This window comes from Phoca vitulina, unplaced genomic scaffold, assembly GCF_004348235.1.
Source record: "Phoca vitulina isolate PV1807 unplaced genomic scaffold, GSC_HSeal_1.0 scaffold3, whole genome shotgun sequence".
Classification (NCBI taxonomy): domain Eukaryota; kingdom Metazoa; phylum Chordata; class Mammalia; order Carnivora; family Phocidae; genus Phoca; species Phoca vitulina.
The window spans coordinates 38154098-38179363 of record NW_022589706.1 but is presented as its reverse complement, the minus strand read 5'-3'; the positions used below and the strand labels follow the sequence as shown (position 1 = coordinate 38179363).

Genomic DNA, 25266 nt, shown 5'->3' with positions numbered 1-25266 from the left:
CTCTGATTCCTTATTCCTCCATACTTCATGAACCCGTACAATAACTTGAGGTCTAACTTCCAACAAAACCCAAATACGTGCTTCACCAAGCACTGCAACTGCATGAGGCACCCCCTCCTTTTGCTGATGAAATCATTCTCTCTCTATTTTCTAAGAGCAGCTCCTGTACCCTGAAAGCCAAAATTTTTAAATGAATTCACTGCATAAAAAAAAATATTCATAGAAAGCTCATTTAGACAGGCTTGCACTTTAAAGCTTATAAATGAGAATAGGAATTCCAAAGAGACAGCAGTTGGAACATGAAGAAACTCAATTTCCTCTGTTTTGGGTTACCACACTTCCAAATGAGACTGTGTATTCTAACTAGGGCTCTAAAATGCTCCATTGGGGTTGGGGTTGGGGGGTGGGGCATTCTGCTCCGAGAACCACACCCACTCACATTCTTTGAGGCGAGGAATGCCATGCCCTTGGCCACCTGGTAAGAAAAGCTCAGCAAGTCCTCCAGGTCCAGAGCCAACTCGTCATCTTCCATGATGGCGGGAGTCACATCTCTTTCTATGTATGAGCCTGTTAGGAGAAGGACTTTCTTAGCAATTAAACCTCAAAGCGCGGAAAAGAGAAGACAGTGACAAGGATACCAAAGGTTGGTAAGGAAGGAACTGATGTGACTATGCAGGCAAGTCATGTGCCCAGCACTGAGGAAAGGTAAATGCCCCAGCACAAAGCTAATATTCACCATCTGGGGCTTCTGGGGAGAAGGACGGGGGATAAATAAGAAAATCTCCTATTTTTTTAATATGCAAAATACATATCTGATACACATACATTTTTCATCTATGCAGTGAGATGCTCCTATACAATAAGCAAATGCTCTGATACCCACTTGGAACCCTTAACTGCCATTGACCAGTGGGCATTGCCATTGGTCCCTACTGGAAAGAAGAAACAGTCACTCTGGGGAACACTAGTATATTTCACAGCGGTATGAGAAATCCTCTGTAAATGAAGTTGTTTTTATAGTTTCATAGGTACCCACCTATTCTCGCAGATCTCCTTTTGTCTGCCTTGGTTGGCACAACATAAGAAACTCCAGGTTTCATGTCCATGTATTCATTAGTACTATCATTGCTGTGAGAGATGAAATATCCATCCATCAAATCAGGACTGAATAAAATGGGAAACAGGGGAGTACCGATGGGGCAGGCTCTATCTCCCCACTGCCTTTTTTACACAAGAGGCTGATTTTGTTCAAAGAAAGTATTGCCAAGTTTGAATGAAGAAAATCTTGTTCATAAGATAGGCGTTTTTAATATTCAACATTAGGGTCCAATGCCCAGGAATGAGACCATCTTTTTTGTGTTCAATCATAGATGGGACTCAGGTTAGAATTTCCCATTTCTTGACACCAGGGATTTAATGGGAAACAGAGAGCCAAAAACATTATCCCCCATTCCCTCAAACTCTCTAAATTAGCCCCAAGAGACAAGATGAAAGACACAAGAAAGACACAAAGAACAAGAGCTTCTGAGATGTGTGATGGGGGGGAAGGCAGGGATCGTTAACATATAGCGACTGATGGAAGAAGGTTTGAAAAAACCAAGTTTAGTTCAGATAAACACCAATAATTTGGATGATTTTCTGAACCATCTGGACCTCTTGAATCTGCAACATTTGGCTGGAAAGTCTTCAAGATTTCTAGTACTTCCTGCTTCTGATTAGCATAGAAACACTATGACAACAATCTCCTTCGGAGTATGCTGGTGGTTCCAGTCCCATATGGGATCCCAAAGCACAAAGAACACCACATCGGATTGAACAATTTGGGACATTATTTCAGAAAGTTGAGAAAGAGATATGGGGCCAAGGTTTTAGAAATAAGGCAAAGTGGCTCATTTACTCATACAAAGAGCATATGCTCTGGAGAAACTAACAAAAGGTGGTTTGTTCTGTATTTTACTACCACTTGACACCACCCACATCTACAGGACTAGAAAAAAGTAAAATAAAAAGGCTTCACCTGGGGTTTAAAACTTTAGCCAGGGGTACAAAAAAGGGCTTTAAGAGGTAACTGCCCATCAGTAATAGTTGCAGAGGTCTTCCTGAGGGCCTGGAGCTAAGTTTAAGAAACAAAGTCCTGCCATCTCAAAATGTAGGGGAAAGAATGAATAAGAAGGAGAGGAGAAATCCAGCACACAACTTCAGAAATATAAAGGATAAGGGACTGGGCATGATGAATATGATTTCTGTTGGGCTGGGTGAACCTAGAAAATCCTCATCAATGGTAGATCTCAACCTTTGGAAAGAACAGGCCAGGCATGGCAGAGAAGAATGCTTCTGGCTATAAGCCACACTAACTGTTCTTAAAGGAATCTGAAGCTCTTTATACACCATTCAAATTCAGAACGGTATTAAAGACGAAAGCGATGAAAATAAGGTACAGAATTTTAAAAAATGTGCTAGAGTCGTTGTGCCTTTTAATAGCGTGATGAGTTTAAAAAAAAAAAGGGGCAAGGTATACAGGAATAATTCAGAGGTAGATGGTGAGAAACCTACGTGCAGAGATAAAGTTCAGAGCTCTTTTGTCATTCTGTTAAAGGTTTTCAAGAAATTTACAACTTGACAGGCTTTAGCATTTTCTCTATAAGCAGCGTCTTACTGTAGAGATGCATATAGTACCAAGCCCAACAGAATAAATGAAATGACACACAAGAATAGAGCCATGATAAGAGAAACAGGTATAGAATTCATTCCACTGAACAGAACTAACGCTTTGAAAAAAAACTAAAGATGCATTAAAAAAAAAAAATCAATAAAAATCTAAGTTTAACACTACTTAAATCTTCACAAACACTATTCAAACTTTCTAAATTGTTGATGACATCTAAATGATTTAATAATTCTGATTTGGCGCCTCAAAGTACCTCTGTTCATTTGTTTAAAGAATCAGCCTTGATTGCAAACCCTTATGACCCCACGAACTGCCTGTCAACAGCTATTTATGTAAATCAGTCTTACCAGGAAGACTCCTTTGAATGCAGAAGGTTCTTATAAAGTGCCACTTCGGCGTGATCTTCCTGCTTTGAGCAAATAAATGAATCACGTTTTCTTCGCAAAAAATTCAAAAGATCACCATAGCAGCAGTATTCAGTAATGACCAGGGTGGGCCCTACAGGCATATAAGAGAAGGTTAAAAAGAGGTGAGCTATATAAACAATCCTGCCATAAATACACCTGTCAGGGGTGATCATGACCATTTTCATTCTGGTTCATTGCTAAGCCAACTAAAAGCCAGCATTTTGTAGAGTACAAGTCCCCAAGTAAGCCCCCTTGCACCTGACGTTCATTCTAAGTGACGTCCGTGCCCGGGGCCCTGCACGACTGCCCGTCTCACACACAAGAGTTACTGCTTTCGACGTTATACTCGTATCAAATTTCCTGCATGAATCCTTTGAGTCACTTCTGTTTGTAGCGGGGCTTCACGCCCTCTCAATGTTATTATGGAAATGACGAAGGGCACAAAGTGCGGCATAATAGGAAAACCAATGGCACGGAACGGCCAGCTGAGACGAGCCCGGAGAGCGGGTGAACACCTGAGTGGCAGGGCATCACCTGCCTCCTGAGTGCGACCGGTCGCCAGGGTTTCTCCATATGGTGAATACGCCTCACGCTACCGCTCTGAAGTTCACAGGCAACGAACTGACTTGGGCAGAAACTTTCATGAACAAGTCATGATGTGGAAGCCACATGTATGGAGGCTGTTTTAAGAAATTCCCTAAGCTGTCAACTTGACCGTGAATCCCTGTACATCTTGAGGAAGAGCTCGTGTTACACATCTTTGTTCCTTTAGACCAAAATGCTTTCTGGAAACATCACAGACATCCTTGATGGAAGGCTCTACTTCAGAACTGCTTTAAACTGGATATTTAGGTTTTTTTACAGAAGTGAAGTGTTTGCCTCATTTGGTGTGTATTTGAGAACTGGTAGGCTTCAAAGTCTATCTTTAATTACGGTATGCAAATGAATAGTAACCCTTTAGTGACTGACTATAATCCGGCAAAACATCAAGCTTGCAAGATAAAAGAAAAGCTTTCTGGATGAGAGGGGACGTTCTCAAGATACTCAAGAGGTCAGTGTCAATTCAACGTCCATGACAGTAACTAGGGTATGTCCTGGGCTGTCCCACCCCATGATGATAAAACTGAAATATACATTCTTAAGAACAACAGCTTTTCGGGGCAGGGGTGTGAAATCTAGCAAGAGGTTAACAACCCGTAAAAATCTGGCAAGAGGATATAATCAAGCACTGTCGAAAATGTATTAAAATCTCCCCTCTTCTGATAAATTTGAAAGATAATAAAAGTTAGTTTGGTCATGGCTTTACCTCCAACGGTGCATGCTCCAAGAAGATTCACAATATTCATGTGATTACCGAGGTAACTCAAGACTTTGAGCTCAGACATCAGGGCCTCTCGTTCGGTTAAATGGGCACTTGCTAAAATTAGAAAAATGTTTCATCTTAGCGAAGAGCAAATTTGGCAAGTCAATGTTGAGGGCATGCAGGAGCCTGCAGAAACTTACGTTTGAGCATCTTAACGGCCACAGTCATGGCCGCATCTGACTTAATGAGGCCATATGCAGTAGCCTCAACGACCTTCCCGAAGGCACCAGCACCCAGAGTTTTCCCTGCAGAAAGGAGGAGAAGACAGTAAGTGATGGCGGTGGGACCGACGAACCACCTGGGTAATTTCAAAGTCAACCATTAAGGAATTGTTAAGGAATTAAGGCCAAGTCTGTCTAGAGACGTTTCTCTATAATGTGCTTTATGCGAAATCTATCAAAGGTGGTGAAATGTCACAGAAAATACTTATTGTCTCAGGTGGAACAGAACAAAGGAAGCTAATGGGGTTCCCTAAAGTCACTGTTATATGTGTACACAAAAAGGTTACATGGAAAGCCCGTTTTCATACTGACCAAAACTCAGCCTGTTTCTGGGAAACTCCCATTTATGATCATAAGGAAGTTGTGTTGGGTCTATGTAAACATAATTGTTTCCATTTATCTCCTCAACAACCTTCCACTGTACTTCATACATGGGTTTCTGGTCAGGGGAGAGAGGGAGAGATATACATCATCTTTTAATGATTAATGTTTCAATCATTACCGCCCTTAGGGTTGAGAACGAATGAATGATTACCTGTAAATATTTGTAGGTAAGAATCATCACGATAATGCACATCATACCAGCCGCGATCACAAAACCAATCAGCAAAGGTGTGAACAGGGTGTGGGGATGGATTTGTTCTAAAATGAAAGGAGAATGTGGAATCATAAGCTATCAGCAGGGATGGATCTTCACCACAACCACCTAACCCCAAACTCACCCATCCCCCATCTTACAGCCCAAGCAGGATTCAAAGCCCAGGGCATCTCATCAGCTCCTTGCCTTGCTAATATTACCTTACTCTGGTTATTCAAAGGAATCCTTTGAATTAACAACTTTAAACTAGACTACTGAGGAAGCAGAGACTTCTGCAGCACAAGAATAATCTTACGCTGTTTTGTCCATAAAAAGCAACATAGGAATGAACTTCCTACTTCAACCAAATTCCTGCCTTGGACAACTTTAAGAAGTTTCCTAAATTTATGGATGGTTTATCGTTTCTTCTTTATGCTTTCCTGTATTTTCCAAATTTTCTACACTGAGCAAGAATTTCTTCTACAACCAAGAAAACATTTTTAAAGTGTTCTTTTCATTGCCTGTCTGAGAAAAAAAAAACTGTGACAAAGAACAATGTAGGATTCTTCCCCTCATTACTCAAAAACTGAAAGTATACCGCTTATTGGCACACGTCTTTGCCAACTCGAGAAAACAAAAACTAAGCCCTACGCAGGTAGGTGCCCAGTTTCTTTGTCTTCTAACTTCATACCAATTCATCAATTTATCCACAAGGATCATTTAACTTATGTTAGGAGAGGTAAGTCCCTCATGAATCAAATTTTACAGACATTAAAGAAATAGCTCACTGACATAACTTCGTAAAAAGCAGCGTTAACTTTCTGATACGGTGTCTGGCAATGTGTTAAAATACGTGATTTTCAATAACTAAAATTTTAAATTGAATTTAAGTTTTTAAATTGCCCTAATTCTGGTTATATTTGGCTACGAGGCAAATACACTTCCCTATTTTCTCTTTCTACTCCCTTTTTAATGAGAACGACTGGAAATACACAATTCACTATATATACATACACACACACGTGCATGCATACATACATATGTGCACACACACGTAAATACATACGTATGTGGTTAAAATCACTGCATACATGTTATTAACGAACTAGTACAGAATGAAACGTAGTGAGTTCGATGACAGCATGGGACAATGAAGAAATTACCAGAAATGACATGGCCATTGATGGAATGGATTTAAAATCATGACTGATATGGCAGGCAGAGCCTAAACATCCCCTAAAAATTGGATTAAAAAGAAATATACCTTTGCTGTTACCTTTAAATGCAAAGTTAAAAAAGGCAGAACTCCTGCCCACATTGTTGTAAGCCCTACACTCGACCGTGCCGTTGTGCTTGAATGCACTGTAATCAATGGAGCTCTGAACCACGAGTTTTCCAGACGGTGAGACAGATGAGTTTTGCATCTGCACATCCATTGGCCCAACAGGAACGGAACATCTAGAGGGAAGAAAACAACAACCCGGATTTACTCTAAGAAAACCAATCACTCAATCAAACACACTGGATTTGGCATACTTTTACAACAAAGCTAGCGGGTCATTATCAGCAATTTCCTTCTACAACCAAGAACGTGAGGAGGGATGGGCACTTCCCTGGTGTGCCGCGAGCAAGAAGGGCATGGCGGCAAAGAAGAAAGAGGGAGTGAGATAGGAGTTTGACTCCTGATTCAAACACCTTTTCTGTGGACCAGATACTTAAAACTCTCCAGGACTCAGTTCCTGCAGCTAGAAAATGGGGATGGTAAGACCCACGTTAGAGAGTAACCGAAAGGGCTGGAAATGAATGAAAGAAAGGATGGCTGGCACACAGTAGCCCTTGATAAAAGTAACTGTGAAAGGGTACATGAGGGCTGAAGAAAAGAGCCTAGAGGAGGAAAGAAATCAGGTCTACAAGGATGAAGACAGGGCGGCCCCCAACACCCCAGTAGCTCCAGGTTTTACCGACGGAGACAGGCTGGACCACTGGCTTGTACTCCGGAAGGCAGAGCCCATCACGGGCTGGACCCAGAGGATCCCATTTTAAATTACGTCCCCCATATACCTAATACTTTCCTATTCCCTTACCTCGCTTTATTGTCCTCATTTGCACTTAACTGTTCATTTCGTCTTTAGCTCACCTCTACCCATGAGATAGAAACTCACAAAGCAGGGACTCAGGTGCATTTTGCTCACTAGACCGGCATCTGGTATACAGGTGGTGCTCCTAAGTGTTTGCTGTATGAACAACAGTAACTGCTAGGGCTGCTTCCACGGTAGGGGCTTTTCCAGGGGTCTCGAGTCCTTCTTACCGTTCCCCAAAGAAAACATTCCAATAAAACCCCGCTGAAAACAACAATCCTACGTAACCTCTTCCAACTTGTTGTGATAAAAAGGACTATTCTGTGAAAAATAAGATTTCTATTATTATCCTATTCAATTGTGATGTTACACTGGGCTTTTAAAGCCTGAGCACAAAATAGCATTTGATGGATAAAAACAGCCATGGTGACCCCATTTTCATCTTCAGGTAATGTGAAAGGACAATTTAAGGCTTAAGTGCAGATTGGGAGGGAGAAGAAGCACAACGCCAGATGTGTTCTGCTCAGGGGCCGGGCGCCTAATCAAGGAGAAAACCTTTTAAAAACACGGAGCTTACAAATGCCGTATGTATGTTGTAACTGCACGATCATTACTTTTTGGTAACTTGGCAATTAACTTCTGAGGTAATTTTTTTTTTTCATGATAACTACAGCCACATTTCCCACACACATTGCCTCCTGTATATAGGATGGAAATCTAATTACCCTGTCCTGGAAAATTGCTTTATCTACCTGCAGGCTAGAAATTGCATGATAAATCCAAAAGATAACCACCAAAATAGAGAAGTCACTCAATAATCATTTTTCAGCAAACAAAATTAATGTCTACCACGAAAAATACAGCAATTATGCCCCCATAAAAAGCTACACAGAAAAAATATATAATCAAACAAAGCTTTAAAAAAAAAAATCTGACAACCTATCTGACATGCAACTACATTGCAGTCCTTCCCTCATTCGTGTCAGTAGTACCCCAAATAATCCTCTCACCTCTGCTCGGTTCCTGGACAAAAATACCAATCTACTGTGGGCTCTGGGAATCCTGCTACCACACACTGGAGCATGCCATTCACGAGACTTTCATGAGTCAGGATTTCTGGTTTTGCTGCAGGAAAAGAGAAACGGCCATACGTCAGACTGCTGGAAAACCTCAAGACTCCCCGCCTCCACTCTTTTCGAATCCTTAGAACTTTCCTTGAGGTTGAAAAGGACCCTGAAGGAACACGTTCAAAGGGGAGAACTGGAAGCATTGAGTGGCAGGCACAGGGAGACAGAGGCGAGGGTCAGACCAGGAAAGGCTTTCACAGAGCTGCCCGGCCCCAGTGTAGACTGTCCACACTGCAGATGTGGGGGGTCCCTGAGAACTTCCTGTTCAGGGAAGACTGAAGCAGGGTTCACAGGACCACTGGCCAGGTTTCTGTTTCCAGTGAGGGGGAACGTGAAAGACTGCTTCTAACCCAAACTTTACGATTCCAAACTGTTGTGAAGGTGGAAATCCTATTTAAGATTCCTGCCATCAGAATTTCAAATTACTGAATCTGCCATAGGAATCTCAAGTTATGGCGCAGACTTGAGTGGATAAAATTAAGAGCACTTACAGGAAAAGAGAAACTCTCCCTGCCCCCCCCCCACAGGAATGTCTTTTTTTGGGGGGGGGCAGAAGGGAGTGGGTGGAAATAAAAGAAGTGAATCACCCTATTTACAGAGAAGCCAAAACATAAGAGTAAAATACAATATGGGCTTTTAACTCCAAATTTGTATTTCAAATGCAAAATATGGACAGAAAAATTATAACAGGAAACCAGCCCAAGAATTTTATTCATACATATATCTAAACCTGCGTACAATCAACTGAAAAAGTAAGTTGTATCAGCAGGAATGCTCTAATTTGACATTTCTGGGTAACGACAATAATCAACTGGTATTCAATCAAGAGTGCCCTAAAGCACTGCAAATTCTTGAGATTATTTTCTAATGTGAAAGGAAAATGAACTTGATATGTTCAGTTGTTCTTTTTTTTAAGATTTTATTTATTTATTTGATAGAGCACAAACAGGGGGAGGGGCAGAGGCAGAGGGAGAAGCAGACTCCCCGCTGAGCAAGGAGCCCGATGAGGGGCTTGATCCCAGGACCCTGGGATCATGACCTGAGCCGAAGGCAGATGCTTAACTGACTGAGCCACCCAGGTGTCCCTATTATGTTCAGTTGTTCTATTGGAAATATATTTGAAGGATTCTAACCCTTTGAGAATGAGTAAGCTAAGCCGTAAGGATCTGATGGCATGGGTGGGGGATGCGCTCACCCCGAAACCTCAGTATGGCATCAGGACAGAACTCTGGGAGCCACACACAGGGTGGGCGGACCTGCACACCGGCTCCCACGCTCATCAATCCTCTGCCCTCCATCAAGTCTCCTCGGGTGTCACGTGGGAATAACAACAGTACCCATCCCATAACGATGCTATGACAATTAAATGAGATGGAGTACACAAAGAAGGAAAAAGGATTCACAGATAGGAAACAGATTATTAACTTATTAATGATTCAGCTATTATTTTCAATTCAGAGTACCTACCCTTAGTTAATCAAGTCTGCTACCAATTAAATTAACTGTATTTGCCACTCTGAACAGTCTCTTCAGTGATCGAGAAATTGCTTAAGATAGTGTGATAACTAATGTGCCTGTGTTTTAACCCGATGCATTGGGAATCTGACCTCGATTATGTTGCAACTGATAAGAAAAACGTACGTGGTGAGAAGGCGGCAGGACCAACAGATCAGAAGCTTAGGAGCTTATTTCTTCAAAGCAAGGGAACACTGTAGAACAACTTCTCAGCACCTCACCTCCTTGCAGGCAAAACGGCTTGGCGGGGAGCAGAGCCCACATGCATGGCACACCCACCTGTCACTCAGCCTGGTCCCGCGGATGGGCAGGCCATTTGGCTCATACATACAAAAGAGCGGCACTCCAAAGCAATCTCAAGGTAGGAGCATCCTTGAGAGTTTGGGTCCAATGCCAGCTTTCACAAATAGAGCAAGAAGACGAGCCATCGTCTTGTGAAAGCATCCATCTGGCAAGTCTCATTTAATTATCATGGGCAACTGTGTGATTGGGAGGAAAAGTAGGACAGAACACAAAAAAACAGTAGAACTTTAGGAGAATGCTATTTGCTGAAGACGGCAGGCGCCATAAGGCAGGTCTCTCTGGACTCTTTTCAAGTGTCATCTCCTTTTCCAAGCCATCCTCAACTCTCCAAAGCCAAGTTGGTCGGTCTCTCCTCCCTATTCCCGCAGCATGTTAGAGCACCTGACCCTCTTATACAACATCCTGGTCTGCCTCCTCCATCAGACTCTATGTTCTCAAGGGCAGAATCACATCTTACCAGTGGTACCTCTGACTCGGAGCAGAGTCTGACCTGTGGCAGACACACGGTAAGAGCTGTCTGAACGATGAAGTCCCCTCCAAAGAACCAAGTTCCTCAGAGTCAAAGGAATTCGATTAGAATCACAAGAAGGGACCTGCTGGTTGATTTTGCTGGGTAGGGACACGATTTTCACTCTTTTATCATAGTGGGCCAATCAGATAGCCACATGTCTACCTGGTCTTATGACTTTTGCTTTAACACCGAGATTAAAGGGGAGAGGGTCCACACAGAGATGGCAAAGATAATTGGACAGGACTTAGACGGGAATCAAGGTCCTAAGACACATTCTCTCACATCGACATTCCTTCCTAATGCCACAGGACAGATTTTTCAGAGTGGAATTAACTAACTCAATAGAAAAAAAAAAAAAAAAAAAAGCTGAAAGGGTACCTTAAGATGTTAACAATGGTTATCTCTGGGTAGTCGGGTTATGGATAGTTTCTATTTTATTCTTTTGCCTTATTTTCTAATTTTTTTTTTTTACAATGAATATGTACCTAGCTAATAATGAACCAATAAAACATTTTTTAATTAAAAAAATTGGAATAGCTCAAAATTACATAATCAGTTACATTTCGCTCTGGCTATACAAGTTCTCAAGATCCAAGCCTTCCAGCATGACACCTGGTGGCAGTTACACAACGGCCAGGGCTGGCAAGTGGCGCAGTCCGGCTGGCCTACTTGTTCCTATGTGCTGGTTAATTGGGCAGATTTTTAAGCTACTGTTTCAGGCCGGTTGTAACCCGAGGCTAGCATAGCAGCTTTTGTCCTGTTGGTCCTTAGCCTGGCCAACCAAGCTCAGAAGGTCTCTAAACTTTAATGTGCATTCAAAGCACTAAGAAAAAAAATTAGAACGGACATTCCTGTCCCCCGTATGCTGAGGATCTGCCCCAGCAATGTGCCTTTTTAACGTACCTACAAAAAACCCTGATCAGGGCCAGGACAAGGGTGAGGCAAGAGAAGCACGTAGGGTGTGGAATTTAAGAAGGCAACCACCTTCCTCAAGGTCTCGCAAATACAGGGCTGGCACCATGAGTGAGCACCTCCTTAAATTTTACACTCCAGGCGCCTCACCCTAATCCCAGACGTGTCCCTAACATTGGTGATGACAGACCTCATTTTGAAAAGGCTAAATTACACGAGTACAGTTTCAGCTCTACATGGCAAGTTGCACTATGAAAATGTTTAATGCATAAAGAATGAGCTAGGTATAAATCTGATTCCTAAAAATGAAAATCTGGGCTCATCTGCATTTTGTAAGTGCCTCAATGCACTGTGTAAGGCATTAAATATGCATTTTGCTTTTAAAGATACATAACTCTGCAATTCTCCAGGTTAAATCTGAGCTGTGGTTTCGGAGATATTCTGCAATCAGCACTATACCAAATGACACATTCCCTAATTCCTCCCAAGTTGGAGGTTTAGATAAGCCTAAGAGGTGCATGAGTTACGTATTTCCTGTGGAGATTAAGAAAATAGCCTTTTCTCCTTTCAAAGCATTGTGGACCTGAGTCATTCCAGGGTCTCCAACAACAATGATCAACTCGTAGGCTGATTTCAGAGTGCTTATGACTCTACTGAGAATTTATGGCTCATGCAATTAAAAATCCTAACCATTTGCAGATTTACCCCAAAGATATGTGATCTTGAAAAATATTCCTTTTTGCCACCATCAGGTCCATACGGAAGGCAAGAACAAAACAAATTTTTAAGAACACAGCACAGATAATAAGAGCTGGTGTGGGGGTGGGAGGAGATGCACAAGTAATGGATGGGGAAGCATTTTTGAGTTGAGCTCCTCTTGTCCCTGACCACCTCGACCAGCTCCTGCTATAAACGCACATTTTCCCACAGCTATAATCAGCAAAGAACACAGACTGAAGTCTCCAAACAAAGGCTAATGAAGAGGGATCATAAGGATACATTTTGTTTTTATGACTGTAGGTCTGCTGGTATTTAATGGCCACAAAGCAATGCTCTGTAGCAATTTGGCACTATTTGGGCCTGGGTCAAATCTACATTCCTGCCACAACACTGCTGTGATAAAGGAACTTAAATCAGCTAAAACAGGAGTATAAAAATATTCAGGTTAACGTTTTATTATTGAGCATAAAAAGTAACATTTTATTGGACTGCATCTCTTAATAAGATGAATAGGGCTTTTTAAAAAGGCAGTTCAAAAGGAGGAAGTCACTTATTACCATAATGATGCAGAGTTCAACATTAATTCTGTTCTTCTTTTTTCATTTTTTTAACTATTTATTTATTTATTTATAATTATATTATGGTAGCCACCGTACAGTACGTCATTAGTTTTTGATGTCGTGTTCCATGATTCATTGTTCAGGTTAACTTTTACTTATATAAAAGTATACTTCAAAAAAAAAATCCCTGGAATAGATATTTTGAAAATATATTTTGTTTTTACACATTCTTAGAGATTGCCAGAGGAGTGCCTGGTGGCTCAGTCGGTCAAGCATCCGACTCTTGGTTCCGGCTCAGGTCATGAGCTCAGGGTCGTAAAATTCAGCCCCACGTCAGGCTCCATGCTGGGCGTGGAGCCTACCTAAGATTCTCTCCTCCTCCCTCTCCCCGACCCCCCCCTCCCTAAAAAAATAAATAAATAAATAAATAAAAGTCGACAGAAATTGGCATATGGGCACTTTGATAGAAGTTTGTTTAACAAACGAAACAAAACTTCAACTATAGTCGCCGGTATCCAGGTGTCTTGAACGGGAGTGTTTACCATTAAAAACAAAAAAAAAAAAACAAAAAAAACAGCCTCCTAGTGAAGTGATATTCTAAACTAGGGGTAAGCTAACTTTTATTGTAAAGGGTGAGGCAGTAAATAATGTAGGCTTTGTGGGCCTTAGGGTCTGTCTTGCAGATACTTTTTTTTTTTTTTTTAAAGATTTTATTTATTTATTTGAGAGAGAGAATGAGAGAGAGCACATGAGAGGGGGGAGGGTCAGAGGGAGAAGCAGGCTCCCTGCCGAGCAGGGAGCCCGATGCGGGACTCGATCCAGGGACTCCAGGATCATGACCTGAGCCGAAGGCAGTCGCCCAACCAACTGAGCCACCCAGGCGCCCTGTCTTGCAGATACTTGATTGTGTCACTGTGAACCAGAAATGTAGCCAGACATGCAAACCAATGTGCACAGCTGTGTTCCAATAAACTTTACTTATGGACACTGACATTTGAATTTTATTTTCATGTTTCACAAAATCTTCTGATTTCTTTTTTTTCCAACCATTCAAAAAAAAGGTCTTTGTTTATGCGCCCTTCAAGAATCGGCTGCAGGCACAATCTGGCCCCAGGGCTCCTCTGTCTCTAGAGCCATTAAAGATCTCCCAGTCCTGAGATTAGGGATACAAGTACCTGCAGAAAGCCTTCCTCGGCCAGAATCACCATGCTCAATGTCCAGGGGCGCCACGGAATGCATGCATGTGACCCAGACACGCAGAGGGTGGGTATGGACACACAAGTGGAGTGCAGCCATGGGTCCAATGCTAGTTTTCTACTCAGGAAAAGCAGTGAATTCATTTTGTTACGTAATTCAAAAGTGGAGGGTAAGAGTTATTGACATAATACCCATGGAAAAATTATGCATCTATTCTTGGGTTAATTTAAATTTACACTAAATTATAGGCGAACCTGTGTTCATGTATCCATGAAGGGGGCTAATTTGATGCAAAAACAGATCTGGCTCCACTGGAAAGGAAATTTCCATAGAGTCCAAATTCCACTAATAGAGAGTACTCGTACTGTTTTTAGAAAAAGATGCCCCCCAGTTCAGGGTCAATTTCTGGCAGAAGTTGACATGGTTATAGAACTTAAACCTATTTCTCCTGCTTTGCTACCATAACCATGAAACGTTGGCCAGACCACATCAACAAAGCGCTCACGACCTAGACAGGTTACCTGTTCTCAATAAGGTTCAGCGTTTTACTAGATCCCCCAAATTAGCAACACCAGACCAACTTTTCTCATGAGACGTGCGGGGAAAAGAATACTGACACATTTCCTAAATGTTTTTTCAGAATTAAGAGAATCCAATCCTACTTTAAAAGTAGGTTGCCACGGGGCACCTGGGTGGCTCAGTCGTTAAGCGTCTGCCTTCGGCTCAGGTCATGATCCCCGGGTCCTGGGATCGAGTCCCGCATCGGGCTCCCTGCTCCGCGGGAAGCCTGCTTCTCCCTCTCCCACTCCCCCTGCTTGTGTTCCCTCTCTCGCTGTGTCTCTCTCTATCAAATAAATAAATAAAAATCTTTAAAAATAAATAAATAAATAAAAAATAAAAGTAGGTTGCCATGATATCCCTTTTTTCTTTCAACTCACATGTCTCCGGCAATTCTTGCAGCCACAGAGATCTTTATTAGGAGAAGGAGATATTAAAGTGTCACATCAAAACAACACTCATAACTCCCAAGCAACTGAACAACAAAAACTCATTTCAAATTCAGTAACAGAGAATAAAAACAGAGCTCAGACCCTGTCAGGTATCACAAATGAACACACGCTACCTATAAAAATATTAATGTAAAAAGACAAGTGCCTATTTTTACACAGATTAGCAACCCCAGTAAGAAGATCTGAAAATTATTCCTTAATTTAGAACTGTCCCAAAAGCCAGCACAGTGTATCTTCTGTGACATATGTTTAAGACACAGGAGCATGGAAGATAATGACAGATGATAACCTTATTTACTGCCAGGCACTTAGGCAAGGTCGCTCAGTTGAGATTAAACAAGATAATTATAAACCTTAAATAAGCATCTGATGGGTTTCTTTAAAACCCCAGTCACATCATTTGTGACCTAATCCGTACTCCACAGTGTTTCAAAACTGCACCAGACATGGGTTAAAAAAATTATGCACTATTCATGCAATGAGATACCAAAATGAGGTTGCAGAAGAGTCACGGAAAGGTGTGCACAATGCATTCATTGTTCAGCACCAAAACACGAGTTTATGAAGCGATAGGACCTCATTTTTGGGGGGAAAAAAAAAAAAAGTTTAAGGCTCAGGAAGAACATATACAATAAGGGGTATATCAGCAATGGTAATCCATAAAATGTGAATAAACTTTAAAAGGTAAAATTAAAACTTTCTTATTTTTGCTTATTTACATTTTCTAATTTTTCTACCCTTCACGTAACATTTTCATAGTAAGAAAAGATTGTTTTAATTTAAAAACACATGTATACAAATGTTTGCACAAACCAAGCTACATTTCTTTCTTTTTTTTTAAAGATGTATTTATTTATTTATTTGACAGAGACACAGCGAGAGACGGAACACAAGCAGGGGGAGTGGGAGAGGGAGAAGCAGGCTTTCCGCTGAGCAGAGAGCCCGATGCGGGGCTCGATCCCAGGACCCCGGGATCATGACCTGAGCCGAAGGCAGATGCTTAATGACTGAGCCACCCAGGCGCCCCACCAAGCTACATTTCTGGTTACTGTGATAGCCTTACAGCAAATTCTCAAAAGCAAGTAAATAAATCAGAAAGGAGTTCTATTTAGCACTGATTTTATTTAATGTTTAAGAATTCCAGTAATTTGGGGGCGCCTGGGTGGCTCAGTCAGTTGAGCATCCGACTCTTGATTTCAGCTCTGGTCATGATCTTGGGGTCGAGGGATCGAGCACGGAGCCTGTTTCCCTCTGCCCAATGCTTGCGCTCCCCACTGCTTGCGCGCGCTCTCTCTCTAAAAAAAAAAAAAGAAAAGAAAAGAAATTCTAATAATTTTAGAGTAGATCTAATAGAATCCATCTAGTAGGAAAAAAAAACCCACTAAAAAGCAAAGCCTCTCAAGCAAAACTCAATAGTCAAGTGTGTTAGTCGTAAGCCTTAAAATGTTTAGCCTCTAATGCAAGTACGGCTTGGACACCCAAATATTTGGAAGGTCCTATCAGCCCTGAAAAAAGGGAGACAGAAGGTAGAAAACATTTCTACTTTCCAAAGTTCTAGTAACTCTGCTCTCACGTAATAGGGATCGTGAAAGGCACAGACCTAAAGCCCCCAAACTAAGCAATCCTTGATGACCACCCCACATTACCATTTAAACCTGGGTGAAGGTCCCTGAGAACTCCAGCCAGGTGGGTGACCTACAGGGCTGGCTGATAGGCAGTCTAAGCTATTTACAGACGTGGCCGACTTGAGGTCTGCCCTCACCTTCGGCAAATGTGCTGCTTTCTTTGCAGGATGTTACCCTTCAGAGTGGCTTCTCCCTAGAAGGAGAGTTTAGCCACCCATAACTAGATTTAACTATGACCAAAAATGCATAAAAGGCAGCCCAGATCTTGCAAATGTGGTCAAAGAGAAACTTTCTCATCAGGAGGCCTCATTCTGGATGATTTATTACTTTGACTGATACGGGTACACTGTATGATCTATAAATAATTGCTCATACCAGACAGGATGTTAATTACATGATATGGTGATTTAGAAATAATGCATTATTTAGCATTTCCTCAAATCGTTTCAACCCCCTTTTAACACTGCTGTAAATGAAGTAGAGTCGGTGACTTTGAGAGTTAATTTTGTGCAGTTCAACGGTCATTTTGGATAGCCAATCTAGCTTAACATTACATGCGCTCCACGTAAGCCCAATGGTGAAGGCAAGCCCCCAGATTCTCTCTATCTTGCGTGTGCTCCCTGCCTTCCTGAGCACCACAGTCCTCTGACTCAACTGGCTAGGTTTGCCATTAAAGGGTAGACCTTTAAGGCTGGAGAGAGGCCTATTTCTAGCCCCTAGAGACCATTTACCACAAATTTTAGATTCATAATGCTGATCAGGAAATGTTATCAGATAACGTTTTAAAAAGGCATTTTAAGGTTCATGGCAAATCAAAACCAAAATGAGCTATCACCCACACTGTTAGTGTGTCTATTACCAAAAAGATAAGAAAGAACAAATGTTGACAAGGGGATGGAGGAGGAGGAACCCTCCTACATTGTTGGTGGGAATGCAAACTGGTACAGCCGCTGTGGAAAAGAGCATGGTGGTTCCCCAAGAAATTAAAAATAGAACTACCCTATGATCCAGCAGTCCCACTTCTTGATATATATCCTAAGGAAACAAAACTACTACCTTGAAGAGAGATCTGCACTCCTATGTTCACTGCGGTATTATTTACAATAATCAAGGTATGGAAACAACCTAAATTTCCTTCGATGGATGAATAGAGAAAGAAAATGTGACACACACACACACACACACACACACACAGGAATATTATTCAACCTTAAAAAGAAGGAAATCCTGCCATTTGTGACAACATGAATAAACCTCGAAGGCAATATGTGACATGCAATAAGCCAGACAGAAAGACAAATACTGCATGGTATCACCAAATGGAGTATTGGGGAAAAAAAAAAATCAAGTTCATCAAAAAAGAGCAGAAAAGTGGATTTCAGGGCCTAAGGGGTGGGGGAAATAGGGAGAGGCATTAAAGGAATACAAACAGGTGTAAGATGGGTAAGGTCTGAGGATCTAATGAATTACATGGTGACTATAGCTGATAACACTGTATGATATAACCAAAATTTGCTAAGAAAGTAGAACTTAAGTGTTCCCACCAAAAAAAAAACCAAACACCCTGTTCACCCCCAAAAACCCAGAAAACCAAAAAGGGTAAACATGTAAGGTGACAAATGTGTTAATTAATTCAATGGGGGGGACAGGGGAGTCCTTTCAAAATGTTTACATATATCAAAGTCATCATGTATACACTTCAAATATCTTACAATTTTGTCAAGTGTACCCCAATAAAGCTGGAAAAAAAAGTTTATTGGATCTTCTTAAAATCATTCCCCATATTTGAAAAACAACTGCTTTTATCATATTAATCATACTTTCTTTCCACAATTATGTATATTACTTTAGGATTCACATGGGATTATTTGAAATTATATGCCAAAATAAACTTGTAAAATATGTACATTACTGATTAACACTTAAATCCGCTCTAACGTTTAAAATGTATTCAAGAAATATAGGGTGGAGAGGGAAAAGAGCAAGTGTATCATTTGGAGTTAAATGTACATTTGGCCTTTTATTTGTCCTGGATCTGGTTAAAAAAAAAAAAAAAAAAAAAAAACCTTTATTGTAGGACAGTTATTGTAAGCAAAGAGTCCATAGATTTCTAACCGAGTATCACAGGCTCCCTATAGAATCTCGGTTGGTGTCACTTTTTCTAATACCTCCAAGAATCTTGAAAAGAGTAGGTCCTATCAGGAAAGCACTTTTATTGTATTATGTCATTGTAGCTAAATATATTTAAGAAAAAGAAAAAGGAAAGCACTTCTGGGTGGTTGTGTAGCTTTTAGAACTCTACTTTCCTCCAAATTTTGATCTGCAAAGGAAACAAATGGACATTTTCACCGAAGATCTCAAACTTCTTTTTAGAACTAAGAATCTGATTTCTGTATACATCTTCAATAAGCCTGGCAAGGCTTGCAGTAATGCAAATTCAGTGCGAAGAATCATTGGCTTTGTTGTTTGTTTTTTAATGGAAACTCTCCCCGGGACGTCCCCTTCCAAAAAAAAAAAGGGCATCTGAGTGGCTCAGTGGGTTAAGCATCCGACTCTCGATTTCAGCTCAGGTCATGATCTCAGGGTCGTGAGATCGAACCCCGCATCAGGCCCCATGCTGGATGTGGAGTCTGCTTTAGATTCTCTTCATCTCCCTCTCACTCTGCCCCTCCCCACTCCCACCCCACTCTCTCTCTCATTCTCTCTAAACAAAACCAAAAAACCCCCAAAAACTTCCACTGGAAGTTCTGCTCAAAAACAGCAAACATGTTATATAGCTGATGGCCTTTATAAATCACATTTAATGCCACGGAGCCAACCGAACAGACCCATGGAAATCATGGTTTGGTTAGAGAAGTTAAAAACAGACTTAAAACATTTTCAAGTTTAATATGCTACATATTTTTCACTAACACAAACTGACAGAATATGGTATTTTTTAAAGCCTCCCACATAAGCAATTAAAACACACACACACACACACACACACACACAACAGGCCCACACCCAATGTACTCTAATCTACATGTGGAGTTTTTTAAACAAATGAATTTTTCAGCCATCAAACATTTAACCATTCAAAATCGTGGATTTTCATTAAGCATTTCTCAGCGCTGAATCTATTAAGCAATTATGCATCAATGTCACTGAGTAAAAGTCACTGAATTTCTGCACTAATATTATGCATTTATTATTCTGATTTTTTTCAATTCTAATTTTTGCACAGCCAAATTCCTTTCATCCTTGGGGCTAAGCTTATTTACAGAATAAATCACACAGCAGATCTACGTACCTATTTGGCTCAGCTAAAACGTTATGTCAAAATGGACAGACACAACTGCTCCAATTTTAAATTTCAAGACTATTTTCAGCTTTTGATTTTAAAATTTAGCATTATAAAATCTTCAATTAAAAAAAAAAATCAACAAAGTAATTAGCTACCTTTATCTGTAAAGAGTGATTGGACACACTTCACAAGAGGTAGATGTTTTTAAGTTTCGCACAAAAATACCACCTCTGTCAAAGCATTTGGAGCTCGAGAAATCCAACGTGTTAGGTAAGTGAAAGAAATGCCTTTTGTCGGTTAAGTGTTTGTAACAAACTGACATCAACGAAAGACTTCCTGAAAGACTTAAAACCTAAGTGGGGAGAGGGGCGCCTGGGTAGCTCGGTTAAGCTTCTGCCTTGGGCTCAGGTCATGATCTAAGGGTCATGAGATTGAGCCCCACATCGGGCTCCCTGCTCAGTGGGGAACCTGCTTCTCCTTCACCCTCTGCTGCTTCCCCTGCTTATGCTCTCTCGCTCATGCTCTCTCTCTCAAGTAAAAAAATAAAATCTTAAAAAAAAAAACAAAACCTAAGTGGGGAGACACTAGACCACCCTTATCTGTGTGCCTGGTGCCATGAAGCAGGACCTCAGTAAATGCTGGGTGGGTGTCTGAGACCCAAGCCCCAGAATAAACAAAAGGCCTTCTGCCCCGCCCCAACAGGGAATCCGAACGAAAAACAAAAACAAAAACATCATTTGGGAAGCTTAGTGCTGTTTCCTATCTAGTTTCAAATAGGCATGAGTTCACCAGCAGGTGACTAATGCTGATCCTGCTGGATGACAAATTGGCCTGCTAAGGAAAATGGCAGCAAATTCTGTCACCAGAGAAAAGGAACAGTGACTTTAGAGACATCTTTCTAAGGTCAGTGACTCACAGCCAACCGGCAGACCACATAGCAAATGGAAGCAGGAGAAGGGGGAAAAGAGACAGATCTTCATGACTCCTTGACCTTGAAGCCAGGGAAAGAGAGATGCAAATGGCACTGAATTTTATAAAATTCCCAACTACTGAGCTTCTCGAAGTGAGGTCTGTGGAGTCGGCAAGGGCCATGATCTGCTCTTACTGGTCCGCAAGAGGTAAGTGCAACCAATTGACAATAAGCATTTACAAGGAGCAATTTGACAGAGTAATTTTTCTAGCTATTGAATCTCATAATAAAAAAAATTTAAACTTAGATTTTTGCATATGTCTGTTTTTACTCATTTCACCTTCCTAGGGATTGGTTCTTACTATATTTTGTAGCAAGTACTGATCTAGAATAAATTGGAAACTTAAAAAAAAAAAAAAGGTCCTTTACCATAGATAGTTTGAGAAGCACTGCGCTAGAGCACCCAAAAATCCAGTTTTGTGTGGCCAGTATGCATATGATGCTTGTAAGGATATTGATTTACCCTGTAATTGTCTCTTAAGTTACTTGAATATTGAGATTTTTCAGAAGCAGATAATTTTGCCCATGTATAATATGCTAAGCATCTCTGATTAACATCTGAATTAATCTAGAGATATTTGAAATGCAGGCCAATGAGATACCATATAATCAACACTGCTCTGAGGAACTGCGATGTTAATTAACACGATTTCCTCCAAAAAGGTAAGTCCTGTGGTCAAAGCAGTTTGAGCTCTGTACCTCATCCCACACCCCCTTCCTGGGGAGGCATAATACACACCAGCACATTAAGGATCCTGACAAGGCCTGGAGTGAAGAAACTTGTTTAGCCCCATAGATGTGACCCTCTTTATCTCAACACTTAAGAACACCCTGTTCTTGGAAATGAGGGTGTAGTTAAAAGACTCCAGATTAGCGATCAAAAACCTGCCTTGAGTATCACCTTCCTGTCTTCATTTTAGTTGGATCACACTCCCCCACCCCACCCCACCCCACCGAGCGGCAGCATCAAGTAACCTGTACAACAACTTCACAGCAAATGAGCTCCTTGAGGACAAGAGATTGGCACCCATCCTTTGTTCCCACAGCCCTCCTGCAGCCCAACACACACAAAGCACTCAGCAAGGCTGTCTCCTCATCTCCCACCCCCCAACACACACCCAGGATAGCTAATTCCAATGGTCATCTTGTCGACCACTCCCCTGGAATTCTGTGTCTTTGGAGGCCTCCTGTCCCCTGGCCCCGACTGGTGTGGTGTGGCAGACACCTGTTGTCCTTTCCTGGACATGCAGATAGGCCCTAGAGTAGAGCCAGGAAGGAGCTTTGCACAGGGCAGAAGCCCCAGCTGGTGAAGGTGCTCCCTTGGCCTCAATCTCTGTGCAAAAACATTTCTCTAAGATGTTGTGGGGGCCACCGCAGGGCAGGACTCAGGTGTTCAAGTTCCCAGGCCCCAAGCTCTCCTCCCACCTAAAGCACCTGCCTCCTCTCCCACAGCACCCACATGCCATGCAGTAGGGTCCCGTCGAGCTGGATCGATATTACATTTGTCTTAGTGGGAGAACAATCTAAACACAAATAATATCACAACCCCGAAAGAGAAAGCACTGTGACAAAGAAATCATGTCAGAGCTTGATAGCATCTCTTTCCCAACTAACACCACACTCCAGGTTCTATTCAACCTCTGGCTCCCCATTTCAACAATCAATAATAATACATTTTCCCTCAAACGACTGTTATTTTTCACTTCTATGGCTCCTCTGTTTACTTCAAAGGTAGCACCCAGAATCTGAGTGACCTCTACAAGGTCGTGTGGTCAATGAAATGTAGGCCAAGGAACTGGTTTTCGTACACGTTCTTCCAACCACCAAACCGCGGGGTCTTTGTTAAGGTCAAAATTATCCTGAGACATTATTTACATAGTACACAATGAGCTCAGTTGTGCAGCTGTTACAAACACGAGCCACAACTTAAAATTATTAAGACTAAAAAGATAAGGAACCATTCGCTTTACTCACTGTTCACATAAACATTAAATGTCACGGAAGAATTGACATCGGAATTGGACACCTGAAATGTGTAAGTGCCTCCTTCGTTCCCTTTTAATCTGGTTAGATGAAGCTCACTCACATATCTACAAAAAGAGAAAGAAAAAAAGAAAAGAATCAATCACCCGGGAACAGTGTGCCTCGAGTGAGAGTCTTTTCCACAGTTTCTCTCTGGAAATACATGCCTGTTCGAGGAAGAACAAGACTCACTTTACTCAGTATTATTAACAAGACCCATGTTAACGAATCCAAACATACACACATGTATTTAATTTGGGACAAATGGCTGAGCGGCTCTCTCAGCATAAAGGCAACCTCGTGGAGACTTCAGCCTCTACCCCCTCCCCAGCTGTCCTCATGCCCATGTCCCTTTCTGCCCAAGGTCGTTCACCAGGGTCCCGAACTCACGTACCCTGCTGCGCTTTAACACCAAGCACCTAGCCACACTGGCAGGTGTCCACATGGAGGTGTAGGACCCTCGCGGCAGGCCAACACTGTGGCCCTCAGCTTCCTTCTTGCAAGGACCAGTCTCCCGGTTCTCCCTTCACCCCCCACTACTTCTTCCTAGGGTCCTTTGCAGTATTTGCTCTTCGGGCTTCTCTTTTCCTGCAGGGACAGCAGATATGGCCGTGTGGACTGAGCACGTAGGCCTGCCAGGGGAGTTCTGACATGGGCGCTGGTGGGGATGGAGCGCCCTGGGCAGCCCTCGACCCGCCTGAGCTGTACAACTGTCTTGACATACATAGCGGCCTATTCAGCCTCTCCTCTCACACTGCACCCACCCCTGAGCAATCTACTCTCTCTCCCACTGGACTACTTGCTGTTTGCTCACAACTTTCAAATCTTTACCTCTAGTTCAGACTTCTCGGACCTACGCCTCATCTACAGTTATTTTCATGCCCCATCCCCCTGCCTTGTGGGGACAGCTGATAATGACTCACACCTGCAACGTCCTCCTCCCAAGTCTTGCCCTGGGACACCTGACCCCATTTGGAAGTTGACTGCCGATCCAGGTCTACAGCCAAAGAGTGACTGCCCATGGGGAGGGACAAAAGCCCAGCTCCAGAGGGCCCCTGCGGTCGGCCTGCTGCTCACCCACCCATCCTTTCTTTTCCCCTTTACCCTCCCTGCCCTGCTCTCCTACTCCCTGGCAGGTCTCTCTCTCCCTTAATGAAGCCCTTGGCCCAGAATCCCTCTGCTCTGCTTCTAGGGAACCTGACCTAGGATACTTCTTACCTGAACGTCTCCACTCGAGAGCCCATGGTCAACCTCCAATTTAACAAACCCCAGCCGAACCCACTGTCTTTGCTCTCAACGACCTTCCCTCCTCCTTGAATGGCCTCACCGCTCACCATCCAATGTGGCTGACAGACACAGAATCCGAAGGGGCATCTTCAGCTCCTACCTCTTTCTCCCACCCCCCCCAATCACTGAGTCTTACTCAAGAGGTAGCCTGGACGCCTCCCAAATCCATCCTCCTCCCTCCAGCCCTTGCACCTTGGCCCAGGACAGTGTCTTCTCTCACCCACATCCCTACAACAGCCCATAGCTCCTGACTGGAAAAAAATACGAAGTCTATCTAGGCATCTACCTCTGTTAGTCTTTTGATCTGGGTCAAGTTACCTAACTCATTTGTGTCTCAAGTTTCCTCTTCTATAGAAATGACAGAAAAAGAGTACCTATCCATGGGGTTTGTGAGGACTAAAATTATTGACTTAATATATGGAAGGTCCTTAGAACAAGGGCCACACAGGCAACAGCACCTGTAGCCTACATAGAGAAAGCTACCTTTACGATTTTATTTTTCTATTTTTTTATTATTTTTATTTACTATTTTTATTTTACTTTTTACTATTTTAAGATTATTACTATTTTCATTATAAATGTCCTGAGGATCAAATGAGAGGTGTTGGGGCCCCTGGGAGGCACAGTCAGTGAGGCTTCCGACTCTTGATTTCCGCTCAGGTCATGATCTCGGGGTCTTGAGATCCAGCTCCGCATTGGCTCTGAGCTCATTGGGGAGTCTGCTAAAGGTTCTCTCTGCCCCTCCCTGTGTGCGCACGCGCGCTCTCTCTCTCAAAAATAAATAAATCTTAAAAAAAAAAAAAGACAGGTGTGATGTGACAGAACTTGGGTCCACTGCCTGGCCCAAAGCTACTGAATGAGACTTAAGTTTTCTTTTAGGTTTTTTTTTTTTTTTTAATTTAAGATT

At 42.2% G+C, this 25266-nt stretch overlaps 1 protein-coding gene across 4 annotated transcripts in view; it reads right to left on the bottom strand.

Annotated features, from left to right (window-relative positions):
• Nucleotides 1–25266, bottom strand: part of KIT (KIT proto-oncogene, receptor tyrosine kinase) — an 82810-nt gene that overhangs the window by 9108 nt on the left and 48436 nt on the right. For 2 of the 4 annotated variants that reach the window (XM_032400383.1, XM_032400382.1), the window contains exons 7-16: nt 23025–23140; nt 8325–8439; nt 6501–6694; nt 5195–5301; nt 4972–5098; nt 4579–4683; nt 4382–4492; nt 3016–3166; nt 1037–1128; nt 440–567 (exon numbers count right to left, since the gene is read on the bottom strand). In XM_032400383.1, coding sequence (XP_032256274.1) covers nt 440–567; nt 1037–1128; nt 3016–3166; nt 4382–4492; nt 4579–4683; nt 4972–5098; nt 5195–5301; nt 6501–6694; nt 8325–8439; nt 23025–23140 — 1246 coding nt within the window. The remainder of the gene's footprint in view (nt 1–439; nt 568–1036; nt 1129–3015; nt 3167–4381; nt 4493–4578; nt 4684–4971; nt 5099–5194; nt 5302–6500; nt 6695–8324; nt 8440–23024; nt 23141–25266) is intronic. The other 2 variants (XM_032400386.1, XM_032400384.1) reach the window with 1 other exon arrangement.